Raw genomic sequence first — 19,237 nt, 5'->3', positions numbered from 1 at the left:
AAAGCTAACACAATACCATACAAGTACAGGTGGTAAGTCAAATAAAAAGTCAAAGCATTCTTTATTAACATGTTCGTTAAGTAACACAGATGGCGTCAAATTTTATAAAAGTAAATTTACATAGTACATATGTACAATTCGTAAATTTATTAATTGGGCTCGTCACTATTATAATGAAATAACTCGTCTGCGTACACAATAGTTAAGACAAATTTGCTTGCAAATAAAATGTGGTAACACAATTCAGCAAACTTTTATTGAAGTTACGACAGTGCAACAATACGTAGCAGTTTATACAGTCTATCTGCAACCACACTCGGCGACCACCATGTCTTTGTAGCTGAGGCGGTACGTGAGGACGCCCTGAGCGTCGACGTAGAGGATGGAGATCGAATCAAGGCGGGTAGGCACGCAGCATGGTCTCATAGTCTTGGCAGGGTGGATACTATGGAGCAGAGTCTGGATGATGGCGTGTTTGGTGGGGCTTAGGTGATCACTCAAGGGGTACATGCACCGACCGACACACTGGTACGCCTGAGGGCAGACTTCTCGGTCATTAAAATCAGGTTGCATAATTTTAACACGTATATTATGGAATAAGGGTTAACCTCATTGCTGAGAATAATTTGGCTTGTATTTGTAATGTCTATATGATACTTGAGAAGCTGGACTGAGTTGCACTAAGGACGTAAGCACGGCGCCCACTGCGACCAGCCCGGCCCAGCCCGGCGCAGCCTTTTTGTGAAGTCGAAATACACGCAATCAAATGGACACCCGCGGCCCGGCCCAGCCCAGCCCGGACCGGTCGCAGTGGGCGGGTGTCCATTTGATCGTATGCATTTTGACAGAGTATAAAAGGCCGGTCCGAGCTGGGCTGGGCCGGGCCGGTCGTAGTGGGCGCCGTAATTGTAGACGTAGACTCAGGTGATTGCTTCCCATTGGCCGAGCAAATTTAGTATACCTCATCAGCTAAGATCACGTGACATGAGCTGATTAGTCGTCATAGCATCTCTCTCTCTCTCTCTCTCTATCTCCCCCCCCCCGTCTTCCCCCTCTCCACCACTCTCCCCCTTCCTTACCCTCACCCTCAATCTCATCCACCACTCCTCCCCATCCCACTCCCCCTCCCCCTCCGGAAAAGATAGACAGGTATAAAGCTCTGCAAGAACAGTCCGAGTCCTCGGTTGGTGGATATCTGATGGGATAAGAAGGTGAAGGAGTACAGGAGATGAAGGCTCAGTCTGTTGGTTTAAAACATTAAACTAAGAACTACCATAAGGATTTTCCTATTGGATTAAATGGACAGTTCTTAACAAGTGACTGGCTCTTTCATCTCTAGGAAATAACATTTTATATTCGTAACTTATCTTTCAAATATTATTTCATAGCAATTTTGTTTCCATTCGTGGGTATTGCTGAGTAAAAGGCTTTTATCTTATTTGAATGTTATTCTATGTAGTCTTTGTTAGTGGCTACGAACTTGACAAAGCAGAATGAAGTCATTGGAAGCAGAGAACACTCGCCTGTCCAAATCTCTCCACTGTTGATCAGTCAGAACGTAGACAATGTTTTGTTATTTCTGTGAGCTAGAATCACACAAACCGCTAATCGATTTATTTAGAGTAAAATACAGTTGTACGGATAAAATTATGTTTATTACATGTAATATTTTTACTTGTAAACATATATTTCCAGTGATGCATGGTAGGGTTTGTGTTAACAGTTCATGTCAATTTTAAGTGATTTAAGTAAATCTCTCTGTTTAGGGGGTTTTCAACGTTAATGAGGTTTTAGTTGATAGTAATAAACAGACATTTATAAATTAACCACGATAAAATGTATAAAAAGTCAAGGTAGTTCAATTCATTTAGTGAGTAATCGTTAGAATTAACAAGAATGGTACTTAAAAGCACAGGTAGCAGACAATACGTATTGTATGTTCAAAGCTCTCGGTATCTTCTCTGTTAATAGAAACAATAGGTACTCATGTGCATCATTTCGAGAAAAACTGTTTTTATTGTGTACTCTTAGCTATAAATTTCATTCGAAGAAGATATCAACTTATTTTTGGAATATTCAAAACTGTCATGAAGAATGGAAAGATTAAAACTCTGGTTTTTTAAAATTTGATTCTACTTGCTTAAATGCTTACTAATTTTTCATTAATTAAGCTGTAATATAACAATTATTAATGTTCCGTTACTGTTCAAAAAAGAAAACTTATGTTAAACCCCTGATTGAGATCTCAACTCCAATGGATTAAAACAGATTTATGACATGACATCCAGCTAAAAATTATGTATGAGAGACATTTAGAGCTGCTATTGTAAAACAAGAAGGAAACAGCGACCTCTCACTAGCACGGCTGGATAGCCACTGAATGGAGAAATGCCCTGACATCAAAATGACCGCGATAGTACTGCCCCTAGCGGCTACAGAGCGAAACGTAATCTACTTTCTAGATAGCCCTTGTACAATATGTAAATGTATGTGCACAGCTTTTTTTATGTACTATTTTTCAATTTCTGTGCTACCTAACTATACCTGATATCCGTTAGGTGCCACGATCCATGTGTCATAGTTGATATCGGAGAACTCCACGTACAGAGGCCGTCGTCTGCAGAAGGTGCGGAATCTGCCACTTCTAGCTCTCGTTGGTGTCGACCGAGCTCCCGACCATAACCTGTTAGTCTCCTCCTCGAACTCTTCTGCTGCTAGATCGCGTTTGTGTCGTGGCAAAGTTCTCTCGGGGTTTGATGTGTTCTAGAGTGAATGAATAGTTCAGGAATTAGTATGACGTACACAAAAAGATTATATAAAATGTTATTTTTAGCTTTTTTATTATTTTAAAAATAATGTTGGTAACTAAAATAATATTATAATTATCGTTATCTCAAATAATGAATTTTATCACACGAAAATAAAATGTATGTTAATTTTTGGAGCAACGCTTATAGCTTGTTTATTTTTAAGTGATAACTGTGCATATTTTAAGTGCAATGCTTCAAATGCTTGTAAAAGTGAGGACCGCGATAAAAAAAATAGTTTTCAATATAGTATGTTTTTTATTAAATTGCATTTGATGTAAGCGAAAAATCCAGTGCCAAAAAATCAATTAACAGATATCTACAAAATAATTCTTAACTTGAGTAATAAAAGGTATGGCTTTATAATTCGTTTACTAAAATTTCCCGAACTAAATCATCTATTTGAGCATAGTGGCTGGATAAATGAGTTTTTCTCGTTAGAGATTGAATATGCAAAACAATTTTTCTGTTTAATTCCTATATTTGCTTCTTTATTGTATAAAAACCACAAATATTTTTACTGTGGGAAGATATTAATAATACTCTTTAACTAAACTGTCTCGTGTAAGAACACTTAATATTTCATTTTTATTTTGTTAATTTACTATACATATTATAATTCTATTGTTGTCTAAACGTTAGCCTATCACTTGAGGGTCTGGAACTTTTTACATTCCTAGCAACACGTAGTGTGGCGTAATCTTACTTTGTTACTATCTTAACTAAATTATTTTATTACTGATTTAATAAGAAGTTTCTGGACGATAAAATAAAATAATTACTTAATTCTTTTTTTTATTTGGCTGTTATTAGTAGGTCAGTACTCATTCCTAGCTATTCATTTGAATTTAATCTAATATCATAATATCTGTCTTTACATTTTAATGTTTACAAGTTGTTTTTAAATGTATGTCAAATATTTTGTGATGAAAACAATTTTTGTATCTTTCACAGTTTTAACATATTTGTTCATCTTATTAAACTCTACATTTGCTTAAATTATTCTATTTTAGTAACACAATTTTTCCAGGAAATTTGCAAACTTCAGACAAACCCTATATAGTTCAATACCGTGACGATAATATAAAACAAAATCAACAACACAAAAAACTAATTATTGATTAGTTTGTATAAAATAATGGGACGTAGAAATAAAGATTCAAAAGTAAAATATACGCAGTCGCTATTTTGGACTGCGTAGACAAAAATATGTTTCTTTTGTAGGTTAGGTTTAGCCTAATCGAATTTTTTTAGAGGTGACCCATGTAAAGGTTTAGAAATATAGGTCACCCCTCATTTAGGAGTAGGGTTGGACATTTTCAACTTTTAAAACAATGTCAAGAACGAAACAGGATTTTTCCGGTCATTTCCCATCGTTTAGTGATCCAACAAAATTACTACGTTTCGAGATCTAAAATCTGATCTCTTCCTCCGGTGAATAACTAACCACCACTACAACGCCATCCAACTCATTCTCCTCTACAATAATCTTTTTGTTTATTTTAAACTATATTACAGTTATGAGTTAGGTTAGTTACTCCATTGATGAAGAGGTCAGATTGCAGATCTCGAAACGTAATGCTATTTGAATTACATTGCAGGGTCTGGTATCTGACGTTGTCTCAGACATAACTTCTGGAATCTGGAGTCGTGTTTGTTTGAAGAGATCCAAAGAAAGTCGTCGACGAAAAATTTCAAAACGTAACATTTACATCGTTTTGACATCAGAGACACCTATAAATCGGTGAAGTGGTAGTCTCCTTGTCTCATCAGGTACACATCTGAGTGCTCTACGATGTGATGGACACGATCTCTAAGCACGGTGGAGCAACGGAGGTTTCTACACATTATGTATATATGGTGGGAAGCGTTTATCCAATTGACGAACTGAGGCAAATGTTTGGAAATTCCTGTTTCCTTCACAATCTCTATAAGCTTGACATCATATTACATTTTCTAGTGCCATGTATACCACCTGAACATCGAGAGGTGAGTACAGCAGCAGCAGCAAGGGCAGTTTGTCATGGTTCTCTCCAGTTCCTCCTACTTGCGGGGACGCCTCGAGGTCACGACTCAAGGTCACCCCTACCAGCAACTGGAGCGTGGGTCTGCAGTCTGCAAGACACAAACAAGTTCACACAATGTTGAATAGCTGACATAAAATAAACAATGTGCAAAATGTGAACCAACCTAAACAGTAACTCTGAGAAATAAACACTGAAAAGAATTAATTACGAGTACTTATCTATTGTTGATTGTGTAGAAATGGTAATGATTGAGAAAACAGAATCAATCCAAATGATTAATACAGAACATTCCACAACCGCGGCTGTGTCAGAACAGCTGCATAAATTAATAATTGCAATTGTTTCTTCAGTCTTCCTTTTTTGTCTTTCAACAATCATTGGAACACACCTGCTCTTAAGACTTATTAAGACCTAATAAGATTTTATGTAAATTGGTATTGATTTAATTACGAATCCATCCTAAATGGAAGGTATTTCCATCTTAATGTAACTGAGGTATTTTTCAAGCGTTACAACATTAGAATAACTGGGAAGTGAATACGTTTAAATCGATGAATCTGCTTTTTTTAATAGGCGATATAAGACAACAAAGGAGTTCTAAACTACTCATGACATAGTATTCAGTTCTTTACTATTATTGAGCACCCACTCAGCACTTCTCCACGATTCAACCCACTCACATCTACTGCATTTCTCTCCCACTCCTCGATTCAACCCACTCACATTTACTGAATTACTCACCCACTCCACGATTCAATCCACCCACATCTACATTACTCACCCACTCCTCGATCCAACCCACTCACATCTACTGAATTACTCACCCACTCCACGATTCAACCCACTCACATCTACTGCATTTCTCTCCCACTCCTCGATTCAACCCACTCACATTTACTGAATTACTCACCCACTCCACGATTCAACCCACCCACATCTACATTACTCACCCACTCCTCGATCCAACCCACTCACATCTACTGCATTACTTTCCCACTCCACGATTTAACCCACTCACATCTACTGCATTACTCATCCACTCCACGATTCAACCCACCCACATCTACTGCAATACTCACCCACTCCACGATACAACCCACTCACATCTACTGCATTACTCATCCACTCCACGATTCAACCCACCCACATCTACTGCATTACTCACCCACTCCACGATTCAATCCACCCACATCTACATTACTCACCCACTCCTCGATCCAACCCACTCACATCTACTGAATTACTCACCCACTCCACGATTCAACCCACTCACATCTACTGCATTTCTCTCCCACTCCTCGATTCAACCCACTCACATTTACTGAATTACTCACCCACTCCACGATTCAACCCACCCACATCTACATTACTCACCCACTCCTCGATCCAACCCACTCACATCTACTGCATTACTTTCCCACTCCACGATTTAACCCACTCACATATACTGCATTACTCATCCACTCCACGATTCAACCCACCCACATCTACTGCAATACTCACCCACTCCACGATACAACCCACTCACATCTACTGCATTACTCATCCACTCCACGATTCAACCCACCCACATCTACTGCATTACTCACCCACTCCACGATTTAACCCACTCACATCTACTGCATTACTCACCCACTCCTCGATCCAACCCACTCACATCTACTGAATTACTCACCCACTCCACGATTCAATCCACTCACATCTACTGCAATACTCACCCACTCCACGATTCAACCCACTCACATCTACTGCAATACTCACCCACTTCTCGATTCAACCCACTCACATCTACTGAATTACTCACCCACTCCACGATTCAACACACCCACATCTACTGCATTACTCACCCACTCCACGATTCAATCCACCCATATCTACTGCATTACTTTCCCACTCCACGATTTAACCCACTCACATCTACTGCATTACTCATCCACTCCACGATTCAACCCACCCACATCTACTGCAATACTCACCCACTCCACGATACAACCCACTCACATCTACTGCATTACTCATCCACTCCACGATTCAACCCACCCACATCTACTGCATTACTCACCCACTCCACGATTTAACCCACTCACATCTACTGCATTACTCACCCACTCCTCGATCCAACCCACTCACATCTACTGAATTACTCACCCACTCCACGATTCAATCCACTCACATCTACTGCAATACTCACCCACTCCACGATTTAACCCACTCACATCTACTGAATTACTCACCCACTCCACGATTCAGCCCACTCACATCTACTGCATTACTCACCCACTCCACGAATCAACCCACTCACTTGTACTGCATTGCTCACCCACTCCACGATTCAACCCATTCACATCTACTGCATTACTCACCCACTCCACGATTCAACCCACTGACATCTATTGCATTACTCACTCACTCCACGGTCCATTCCAGTTCCCAGAAAATCATCTCCAGGTACAATTTTTGGTGATACAAAGTGAAAAACATAACCTAGAAGTTTGCAATCAACCAACTTATGGAACAAAGATTCTGAAGTTATCTTTATTATAAAATGTAGGCTATGTCCTAGAACGTTTGACATAATTCATGCTGAAGTGATGTGGACAAGCTACATACACAAATAAGACATACAACACATACAACATCCGAAACTCCAGATCTATACCAAAGCACAACACAACATTTTTTTTTAAACATACATATTACCCTGCAGTTAAATTATTTAATGCCTTTCCTCCACAGCTTAGGTCAGACTCGGATGTGGTTTTGTTTCGGAGGAAGCTCATAGCATTTTCAGTCCATTCGGAATACTACAGTGTCCGAGAGTATTATGCTGTCCAACATGTAAACTAGTAATACTCTAATAGCATATTATATGACATAAATATCATATCTGATACATAAATATCGTATCTGATATTAAATATAATAACGTAAGCACAATAACGTAGCCAGGAAAACATTTTGGGAGGTCCAGACAACTGTTATTTTCCTGCAGTGGACAGAGAGTTAGGCCCCATTTTGTTGCTTAAGAAGTTCTTGACCCGTTTCTTTGTTGAGAACAATCTTTCAGCAATACATGTCAGTAATACTGTATTATTTAAATAATAATAATTTTTTACTAAAATATAATTGAACAAATTTAAATTTTGAGGAGGGTCCGGACCCCTCGGAATCCCTCGTTGGGTACGTCCTTGTAAGTAAGCAGGTGCTTTTTAGAATATAATCCTTATGTCAACTAACCTTACTAATCTTTATGTTTTAATAGATTTGTCCTTGGTCAATGCTATTTATATAGTCGTATGACAATAACAGATTTTTACTTGATTATTTATTTGACTTCGTGTTATAAACTAATAAAATTGCTAGTTACACGTATAAAACGAAAAACCTTTAGCATTTTGGGAGCTTTGCAGCTTGTAAAATTTGTCGATGATGTCGGTGCAGTTGAAGTTGATCTTCTTCTCGTTCTCGTGGTCGTGGTCAGGGACGTGAACCTCCTGTGTCAGAGATGCCTCGGTGGAATCCCAGTAGATACGAACGACGCTGGTTACATTTTCAACTACAAATAAAAAAATCTAAAGAATACCATTCGGTGTCTAGAATGCGATTTGACATGTTCACTGTGGTTAGTCATAACACTACTTATTACAATAACTGATAACCTCTGACATACCGAAAATCTCCCAGAAAGAGGGGAAATTTATTTCAGTAATAAATTATTGTATTAGAGATATATAATTAAAAAGAACTGTATTTATGTTAACAGGAGAAAAGGAAAGTAACACAGAACAGTGCGACCAGTCTGGTGGGCGCAACACACTAAAATGACCTATAAAAATTAGAAATATAAAATAAAAATCATTTACTCTTTATGCCAGCTAGTTATCTATTCTTTACTATAAACCTTTACTGGTTGTGAAAATTACATAATACAATACAAAATAAAAATAAATGTTTCAATGATGAATTTGAAACTGAATTATGAGCAAATGTCTGTAGAGAAGGTATGTTTGGTAGCATAGATAGTTACGTAACATCCCATTGTAAATAGCTTGGCAGGTATATTATATACTACAGCACAATATATACAATTCAGGAAAGCCTTGAGCAATGGGGAAATGCTTTATATAAAATAAACTGTATTGTTTTGTCTGAATAGTTCGTCAAAATGTGATGTATAACACTGAATTAAGATTAGACAGAAGAGTGATGTTCGTACATTTAATATCATAATTATCCTAAGAACTGTTTAATGCTCCCGTGCACTTACTTAAAAATGGCGACGTTCTTATTTGTATGAATCTTTTTGCATTTTTCGTGTTAATCTGATAAATTTGAAAAACACAAACCGAAACCGAAATTTCGGGGCAGAAAATGGCCATAGTCATATAAAAACTATGAACAAAAATGTAAATGTGTGAAGATGTATTGTGAAAATTTCATCTACATCTTGAAATACATTTTGCATGAAACTTTATTTCTACAGACAAAATAATGAGTTCTATGATGGTGCATGTCCAACCTTGGAATTTGGCCGAGCGTTATTGAAGCCTATCACTTAGTAGGCTAATACAATTTCTTATTTGTTAGCCGGGACGATGTGAAAATTCCTTTTCTGTATTATGCCTGCGTTTCTAACTGTCATATATATGACACATCGATAACCCTGGTCTAAAATCGACATCTAAAAACGTAAACAGATTTTTAGAAATATTTAAAGTTAACGTTAAAACTTAAAAGTAATTTATTTTTTGAATAGAATGTTTAAAACTATCCATGCCATGTTGCCAAATAATAAAAAATATCGTCAATAAATCGGAACCAAACTAACGATTTTAAATTTTTAGATATTAAAAAGTTTGTTCCAGAAGTCCCAAAAATAAATTTGCATATGAAGGTGCCATTCTGGTTCCCATTGCGGTTCCTTTCACTTGTAAGTAATTTTTGTTTTTAAATCTAAAACTATTCATGGTAAGAATAAAAGTTACTAGGGCAGATAAAAAAGACATATAAGATTTTCAATTATAAGTTAAACAATTTTAATTTTTTAACCCACCATACTTATATTGTTTTTAGTGTATATACTTATAGAGACATAAGTATAGACACTTTCCTGTCCTGAAGTGTGGGTTTCTGGTCGTATTCATTAAAAATTCTTTAATTCTCATACGTAAAGGAAGCCAAAATGTTCAATATCACAATTCTCTATTCTCGCTCCGATTAATCAATACCTTTTTATGCTCCTTTCAGTAGTTATAATTCATTCCACTAATCTAAGTTTAATTACCATTTACTGAATAAGTATTCCAACCTAACCGTGTAGTAATGGAGATATAACTGTTGGAGCCAAAATCTCAAACAATCCAACAGTAAGCAATCAGCAGAGATACAAGTGTTATTGTGTTATGCAACTATGACTTTCCACCCTCGACACTGCCCAGTGCGGGTAACTCGGTAGTCGATGTACATCAGATTATCTGCCACGGGTAGTCGGGTATCTGGCAGGGCTTCCCTAAAACATCCGCATGCAACCACTGGCAATAGCTCTGCTTTGGCCTATCCGATACAGTGGACCGTTATTATACAATGGTGGTCAATTGAATGTTTTGAACTCGAAATATACAAGGTACGAGTAAGCCACACCACGTGTCGCGTAACAAGGCTTCGCTGAGGTCATATGTAAATATTACAAGTTACCGTTAACATAAAGCTCATTTCACTTCTCAAGTTCTCCTGCGGATAGTTAGATCTTCAGGCATGGTACAGAAAAGGAATTTTTACATCAACAAAATTTTAACTGCCCCCCAAAAAGTCTATTTTGGAGAAATTGTTCGCTTTTATTCTGAAATCTGATATGAAAAACGCAGTAATGTAGTCCAGTATTGTTGTCCAAAAGCCGTTGTATTGTTTAACGTAATTTTAATTACTAGTCCTACACTGTAAGTTGAGATTTAAACACTTCAAACTGCCCTCCAAAAAGTCCATTTTGGGAAATAGGTTCGCTTTTGTTCCTAGAGAGGTGTCCTGAGTATTATTTTTCTAGATTTCCCCATTGAAGGTTGAGCAGGATTTATTAGTACTTTTAACTGTATTTATTTAACTGTGTGTGTGTGTGTGTGTGTGTGTGTGTGTGTGTGTGTGTGTGTGTGTGTGTGTGTGTGTGTGTGTGTGTGTGTGTGTGTGTGTGTGTGTGGTGTGTGTGTGTGTGTGTGTGTGTGTGTGTGTGTGTGTGTGTGTGTGTGTGTGTGTGTTGTGTGTGTGTGTGTGTGTGTGTGTGTGTGTGTGGTGTGTGTGTGTGTGTGTGTGTGTGTGTGTGTGTGTGTGTGTGTGTGTGTGTGTGTGTGTGTGTGTGTGTGTGTGTGTGTGTGTGTGTGTGTGTGTGTGTGTGTGTGTGTGTGTGTGTGTGTGTGTGTGTGTGTGTGTGTGTGTGTGTGTGTGTGTGTGTGTGTGTGTGTGTGTGTGTGTGTGTGTGTGTGTGTGTGTGTGTGTGTGTGTGTGTGTGTGTGTGTGTGTGTGTGTGTGTGTGTGTGTGTGTGTGTGTGTGTGTGTGTGTGTGTGTGTGTGTGTGTGTGTGTGTGTGATTAGTATGATTAGGTTTGAGGTTATATATGATTATATTTATATATTATATATATATATATATATATTATATATATATAAATATTTATGAATGACAGTTAGATAAGCAGGTATGATACAGAGAAGGAATTTTTACATCACCCTGGCTGACAAATTAGAAATTGTAGACTATTAGCCTGCTAAGTGATGTTTCAATAATGCTCGACCAAATTCCAAGGTTGGACATGCACCATCATAGAACTCAATATTGCCTATGTAGAAATTAAGTTTCATGCAAAATTTATTTCAAGATGTAGATGAAATTTGTTCAAGATATCTTGCTAAATGATACATTCACAATTTTGTTCATTTGTTTAGGTTTCGTAGCAGTTCATAAATAATAAAAGTTCCGGTGAGTTAGGGAGTGCACTACAATGCGCTAAAATAAAATCTTGTCACCGACCTTTAACGTTGCTTTCCACTCTATTATTTTTCTATTTATTGCATAAGCTATATTTTGTAGCATATCACACGTCAGTAACCCATATGATTATACTCAGCTTATTTACAAATTTATTTATTCTACTCATTTCTCGTTGCCATCATCGTTACTCATATGTCCAGTTTAAAAATATTAGCTATAGCTCAGCCAAATCCCATGGAGTGAGATGCACCATCATATAAGTTAGTGTATATACAGGGTGTCCCGTAACTTTCTGGACAAAGGTATATCAGGTTATTGCTCAGGTCAATACAAACATATTTCACCATATGCACATGGGTCACTGATGCTTAATTTCCCATCTGCCTGTCTATAAAAAAATTAAAATCTTAAAAAGAAATTAAATTATACCAAATTTGGCTCAAATGTGTAAGAGGCCAGTTACTGAAAAATATAATGAAATTATCTTTAGTATTTTCAAAATTGCGTCCATTAAAACCTGTAAACTTTGAATATCTTAAAAACTACAATTTTTCTCAAGAGTAAATGTCTTTAAAGGTGTTTTTTTTACAAATCTAATGACACCATTTAAATCGAGAAATAAATAAATGATTTAGAGCAGATTTAATGTGACAAGATATGGCCCACATTGCGAGCTGCCGTTTATTCAATTTTTGTATTGTTGACTATTAGCTGAGAACCTCAGTAAATTGTATCTTAAATCTATATGTAAGAAAATGGTTAGGAATTCTGTTACACCCGTCATTTAATCGTATATTCAATTAGTACAGTAATGATTGTAATTACCGTAGTAGTAATGGGTACTGCATTACTATTGTCCTTCTCAATAAATAATTAGCTTTAGAGTATGTAACTCCTCCTATGTGGTAGCTTTTTCACAAAATAAACAAATAAAAAAACTTTGAAAACTCAAACGTTAAAAATACAAATATAAATCAAGCTATATTAATAGCGAGATTACAGTTCTTGAAACACAATGTAAAAGCTATTTCTATTGAATGTGTATTAAATTCAAAACTGGTATTTTAATATAAAAAGTAATACGCGTTTAAAGCAATGCCAGTTCAATATGTATTCTAAGCTTAGGATGTTTTGAAAATGACTTACAGATTGAACAATTTAAATTCCTTGAATAAAGATATTGTAGTAACAACACATTCTGCAGAAATATTAATATAGTCACCCCGATTATTTCCACAAAAGTTGAACTTTATGCTGTTATTTTATTATATTTTTTAAAACCGTGCACTTTCACATATCTCTGCAGTTTTCAACGTATGGTCTTTTTGTGTTGTATACCACTAAAAAGTCATAAGTTTTGAAAAAACTTTTGTAATAGAAAAATGTATTTGTATATTTAAAGATTTTATTTTAATTAATGTATATATATTGTATAGTACAACATTCTTTATAATTAAATATTTCGGTCATAAAATTCAACTAAAGGTGGGTTTCAGGCAGATATCCACACTTCAGTAACAGGTGCCGGGACTCTGGTTTGAAAAAAAAATCTTGGATTGAAAATGTTAATTAGTCTGCCTCAACGGCCATACCTAGATCAACATAATACGTGTATTTTAAACTGTCACCTTTTTTTGGATCATCCAAAATGTATTTTTGACGACAATGTTTTTATCTCATAAAACAATTAAAATTAACAACATTATATCAAATAATACTTCTATTCCAATGTTTTATTAGTTCCTCACTTTTGGACTGTCTCCTTAGGTTTGACCAATTTTAAAATAAATAATGGCTCGTTGTGTGGTAAATGACTTATATAAACAAGAGCATCTGACTGAGGTTTAATGGACCAATTAAAAGAACTCGCTAATGTTCCATGACGTCCCCGTAAATAGTAGTTCCTAGACCTTGCCGAAGGATTGCACTGTACACGTTGGGCTTCTATACTTCATGTTTTATGTGTACACGAATAATAAATATGAATGTCTAGCTCATTTGAAAAATGTAGAAATTAAAAACTATTTATTTCGCCATGAGCGAATCTTGTCTGAGATATGGGCTGGTGTTATGTAGTATGGCCACTCGGACATCGTTGAGAAGGGTTTTCATTATTTAAAAGAGCACTGTTCGTGTTCTTGCGGGACCCAGTGGGAGACAGTACTGTATACCTGCTTTCAAGAAACTAAATATTCTTACACTACCATCATTGTACATATCTGAAGTTGTAATGTTTGCTAAATTTAACAGTAAAACTACAAGTAAAAGCACAATACGCGTCGGAAGGTAGCATTCTATGAAAGATAGTGTTCAATACAAGGTAGCGTTCAATGAAAGGGAGCGTTCAATGAAAGGGAGCGTTTAATAAAAGGGAGCGTTCAATAAAAGGGAGCGTTCAATAAAAGGGAGCGTTCAATAAAAGGGAGCGTTCAATAAAAGGGAGCGTTCAATAAAAGGGAGCGTTCAATAAAAGGGAGCGTTCAATAAAAGGTAGCGTTCAATGAAAGGTAGAGTTCAATAAAAGGTAGCGTTCAATAAAAGGTAGCGTTCAATAAAAGGTAGCGTTCAATAAAAGGTGACGTTCAATAAAAGGGAGCTTTCAATAAAAGGTGACGTTCAATAAAAGGGAGCGTTCAATAAAAGGTAGCGTTCAAACTTAAGGTGAGAGTACCGGATTTGTGGCTGTATCTACTGTGTGGAGCAGATTTGTGCCGGCATAATTGGCAATAGTCGCGTTTTCTTGTTAGTTGCGTGTTTTTAAAACGTTATTATTTTGATGTGTTTTAAATTGATGACTATTCTTTGTTAAGTTATATATCTTGTGTTATGTTAAGTTTGTTATTTGATTGTGTTATTTTATTCAGGTGTTTTCATAATCAATTGTAATTAGCATCTTATATACATTGAAAAATTTAATACAACGTTTATTGTTGTTTACTACAAATAAGATGAAATGAAAAAATGAATTGAAATGAGATATTATGCAAACAGACAGTATTTGTCAACCACTCAAGGATTATGCGAAAAACCATTCTGCTTTTCTTGTCTTCAAAAGAGAATCCTAAAGAGGTGCGGAATTTAAGTAAGAAATAAGCAATCCCACAGAGAACTAGTTACCCCTCTTAAATAGAACACATGAAAGTATGGTATTAAATTTGACCTTTTACACAATCAAATTCAGAAAAAAAATGTATTGCAACTAATAATTGTTTTTAAACTATGACCAAAAACTTCATCTTATTGGATTGGGGTCACCTGCCTCAGTGAGATTGCAGTTTAATAAAATTACATTTACAGTTTTTAAAGATTTTTTGGAGTACCTGCAGGAAACTGTAGATAGGAGAGGGTGAGTCGCAGTTGGGCAGAGTGAAGAGTCTCGCCAGGAGTTAGCGATGGGACGTCAAATGTCAGCAGATGGAGGTGTTCTCTGCCCGGAGAGTTGCCCAGGGGCTGTCGGTGCTGGAGCCCATCTGAGTGCAAAGAGATAGAGAGTATTGATCTTACCCTTTTACAGATAACCTCAAGACATTTGTCTGTACAGTAGGCAAGAGATAGTATCTAATATCACAACTCTTTAAAAAATATTTAAAACCTTATAGTAACCAGTTATGTAGTCTTTTTTAAAGTTTTGTTTTAAATTTGACAGTAGTGTCTTAGATACTCAACTTCAAAGTTCAACAATATGAATTTTCGAAATTTATTAGTAAAAAATTCAGTATGTTTAAGGCGTACATGCCCCTTCCGAATCTATAATTCTATTATCTTCTATATCACAATTTTCAGCAAATGGAAGCATTAGAACCACTTATGCTAAAAGGATAACAGGATTTGGAACATGTGCCATCGTTATAGGTTATACAAGGTATAACAAAACGTTTCGAAGATTGGAATTTATTCTCTTCGTCAGGTGGGGGAGGAATTGATACATACAAAAATAAAGAATAGAAATAAGTAAAGAAGGGAAAGAAAAGGGTTCAAAAATACCCAAAAGCTGCTTGGAGTCCAGTTTAGGCGTTGTTACTGCACAGATTGAAAAAAAACTTATATTCCATTTTGTATTGTTTTATCAGAGTTATAATCCTACAACTTCCAGCTCACCAATTGTTCTTGGAGTGAGGCTACGAACGATCTCTGCAGGGAGTTGATCGTGTGGCCCTTGACGGAAGAGGTCCATCATCACTGAAGGTACAGGGGGCAGTGCCCCGCGGGGTGGTGGAGGTGGTGGCAACTCCATCTCGTGTCCGTACACTGTGACCTCCAAATCACGACTGGTTCTTCTAGACAATTGATTTTCACATAGTTAAATCCTGTAATTTACTTATAAATAGCAGTTATTAAATAAAAACTTGTTTGATAAATACATTAACCCTTGTATTAAGACAATAACGTCAATAGGGATGGACTTTGAGGCTGAGAACTAAGGGAGGAACGAATATAGCATTACTCGTGTCCTTAATTAAATGTTCCTCGGCAAAGAAAACTAATATATGCAATAATCTTTCCTGTATTTTACAAGTATTATTGTAAAAGATATACTGGAAGCAATTATAAATAATTTTGTAACTCCAATATATACTGTACATTTTCAAGCAGAAACCTAAAACATCTTTTTTCTGAATACGTTAAAGTTTTATATTTATAGTTTTGGTACCGACATTACGAGTATGTTTTGTATGCAATGTGTAATGAAGAAACTTAAAATCACGAATTAAAACGAATCTAAGAAATAATAGATACTGCTAACTGGAGTAAAGAAATATTTTCGGCATCCAAATTTAATATATTAATAATTGTCAAAATACGTATATTGTATAACTCCACCATTTAAATTATCAATTACCCGAATATACACTTTTTTATTTCTCATATCGACTTCAATGCCAATACACAATTTGCAAATAGAGTGTTAATAATATAACAACAAATAGAATAATTATACTAACATGTATGTACAACTATGAAAACTAGAGTTTGTCAGGAATATCACTTCCGTAATAGTTAAAGGTGGGATTCCTGACGAAAAACCAGAACCAAAGTGAGTTGCAAAGAGATCGCATATTTCTGAGCCACTTGAGGCTTGTTGATTTTCCAGGTGCGTCAATGAAGCTACATCAGAAAGTTTATTTGTAGACTGTTACGTAAATAACAATTTTTACAAGATAAAATGTCAAACTATGTGAAAATGAGCATTTACTCGCCAGAATGTCCAAAATGGGTCTTATTTTGCGCAATATTTTAAGGGTACTTTAACAGCAAATAAAGCACAACTCTGTAAGAAATCTCACATAAATCTCTATCTACACTGAATGTTACCCTTTATGATTATAAGTTGGATAATTTAGAATCAAACGAGCGAAAAAGCACGGGAATTTTAAAACATTAGGTAATTAATACTAAGATTTAATTTAAAAAAATTAATATGAAAACAAAACCGTTATGTAGTTTACACAACTTTTTAAATTGATTATTTTAACAATATGTACTACCAAATTAGTATGTATTACTCTACAAATCGGAACTGTTTCTGATAGATAAGTGGATTAGCGGTTAACGAGTATTAAAAAAGTATGGGTATTGTACTGGTTAAAGGAATTTATTAGTACAAGACCTAATTTAAAGTAATGTTACGGTGATGTACCTGGAAAGTCCTGCGAGGGCGAGGAGGATGGCTGGGATAGCCAGGATCAGGACCGCGGAGAGGACACACCACCCAGGGATTGGGGGAAACCTCCTCTCGCCTCGCTCGCTCCCGTCAACATACATCCCCGAACTGCCAGAAATACGGCCGGTCGAGGCCTCTTCACCTTATCAACCGGTGTTCTAATCTAAATGCCTCTTACGGTTTTCAAAATAGACCAATGCCCCTTCCCCTCCCTTCGCCAGCTTGGGCTGAAATTGTTCCCGGCCGAGTAAACAAACACATTGCAACTGCAATAAATCATCCATTGCGGTTTCTTGAGATAAGAAAGTATTTCTATTATCCGTACTTTAAACATTGCAAAGAATGATCACGTATCTTAAAAATCCCAAATAGTAAGTCAGGTAATTTTGAAAATAAACTTCAATACCACCTTCTTGTATTTAAATCTACGTTTAAACCGACTGACTGCAAATCTATGTACTGCATTTGCCAACTAGCTGAGATGTTTAACACCAGAATCCCAAATAGATACTAAGTGAATCCACAGGGTAGATTTACTGAATTCTACAAAAATTTGAATTTTGTTTTGCATTAATTGTAAAATAAGTAACAATGCATGCCCTAATTGCCTCGAGCAAAGACAATCCAAAGCAGACTTAAATTGAGGTTTGCAACCAGGATTAGTCCAAAAGTTTCGCTAGTGATGTTCTATATCACCCTAGTGGTAATCCTAGGCCTGAGTTTCGGATGGCGCTGTGAACAGTGTTATTACATACTCGTAATTCATTATGGATCTCTGAAGCAATGCTATAACTACTTCCATAATCATACACTTAAGCTGTTATCAGCAGCTTCTTACAAAATTGTCCACACTGTAACAAGGCTATTATAGGCAACAGCTTTTATAAAGCTTCTCAAGCACTCCTGAGATAAGCACCCACGTCTTCGGAATTACTTCTGAATCGCTTAATGTACAATTTAAAGAGTAGTCCCTTTTAAAGTTTGTTACTGACGATGGATAGAATGGAAGGATAACAGGATTTCGGACATTTGGCATCGTTATATGTTACAAATGTATAACACCACGTTTCGAGGATTTAAATCTAACCTCTTCCTCAGGTGCAAATATCTTTTAAGTGGCAATCCTTTGCTCCACGTTTTATCATTTAAATATATGTTTATGTATTAAGTTTTCTACACCTGAGGAAGGGGGTGGATTTCAATCCACGAAACGTAGCGATATACATTTCATAACATATAACACTGGCAAATAACCGACATTTTATTAACGAGTATAACTCTGAACTAATGATCAGAGAGTAAACCACTTTCTTAATGGGCACATTGTGGTTTAAAGATTGTTACTGAAAATGGATAGTTTGGAAGGATTTCGGACATTTGGCATCGTTATATGTTACAAATGTATAACACTACGTTTCGAGGATCGAAATCTAAACTCTTCCTCAGTTTCAAATTTCAGTGTAAATATTTTTTTAAGTGGCAGTCGATTGCTGCACGTTATGTAATTTAAATTCATAGTTATGCATTGTTTTCTACACCTGAGGAAGGGGGTAGATTTCAATCCTCGAAACATAGCGTTATACATTTCGTAACATATAACACTGGCAAATACCCGACATTCTATTTAGGAGTGTAACTCCGAACTAATGATCAGAGAGTACACCAGTTTCTTAATGGGCAGGTGAGTAACTTTTAATCAAAAATCTATGGTATTTTACGCAATCTGAAATTTAGCTTCATTCTTGTAAGTATCCCACTGTAG

The 19,237-nt window shown here is 36.2% G+C and overlaps 1 protein-coding gene across 1 annotated transcript; it reads right to left on the bottom strand.

Moving 5' to 3' along the window:
• Positions 1-48: 48 nt before the first annotated feature.
• Positions 49-17,587, bottom strand: LOC124363080 (dorsalin-1-like). Its single transcript, XM_046818176.1, has 7 exons — positions 17,452-17,587; positions 15,912-16,090; positions 15,134-15,283; positions 8,220-8,390; positions 4,783-4,922; positions 2,545-2,763; positions 49-534 (listed from the first exon to the last, which is right to left on the bottom strand). The coding sequence occupies exons 1-7, from the start codon at positions 17,574-17,576 to the stop codon at positions 301-303; spliced, it is 1,218 nt and encodes a 405-aa protein (XP_046674132.1). The 5' UTR covers positions 17,577-17,587; the 3' UTR covers positions 49-300.
• Positions 17,588-19,237: the final 1,650 nt, after the last annotated feature.

This window comes from Homalodisca vitripennis, chromosome 5, assembly GCF_021130785.1.
Source record: "Homalodisca vitripennis isolate AUS2020 chromosome 5, UT_GWSS_2.1, whole genome shotgun sequence".
NCBI lineage: Eukaryota > Metazoa > Arthropoda > Insecta > Hemiptera > Cicadellidae > Homalodisca > Homalodisca vitripennis.
This window is presented reverse-complemented; position numbering and strand designations above follow the sequence as displayed.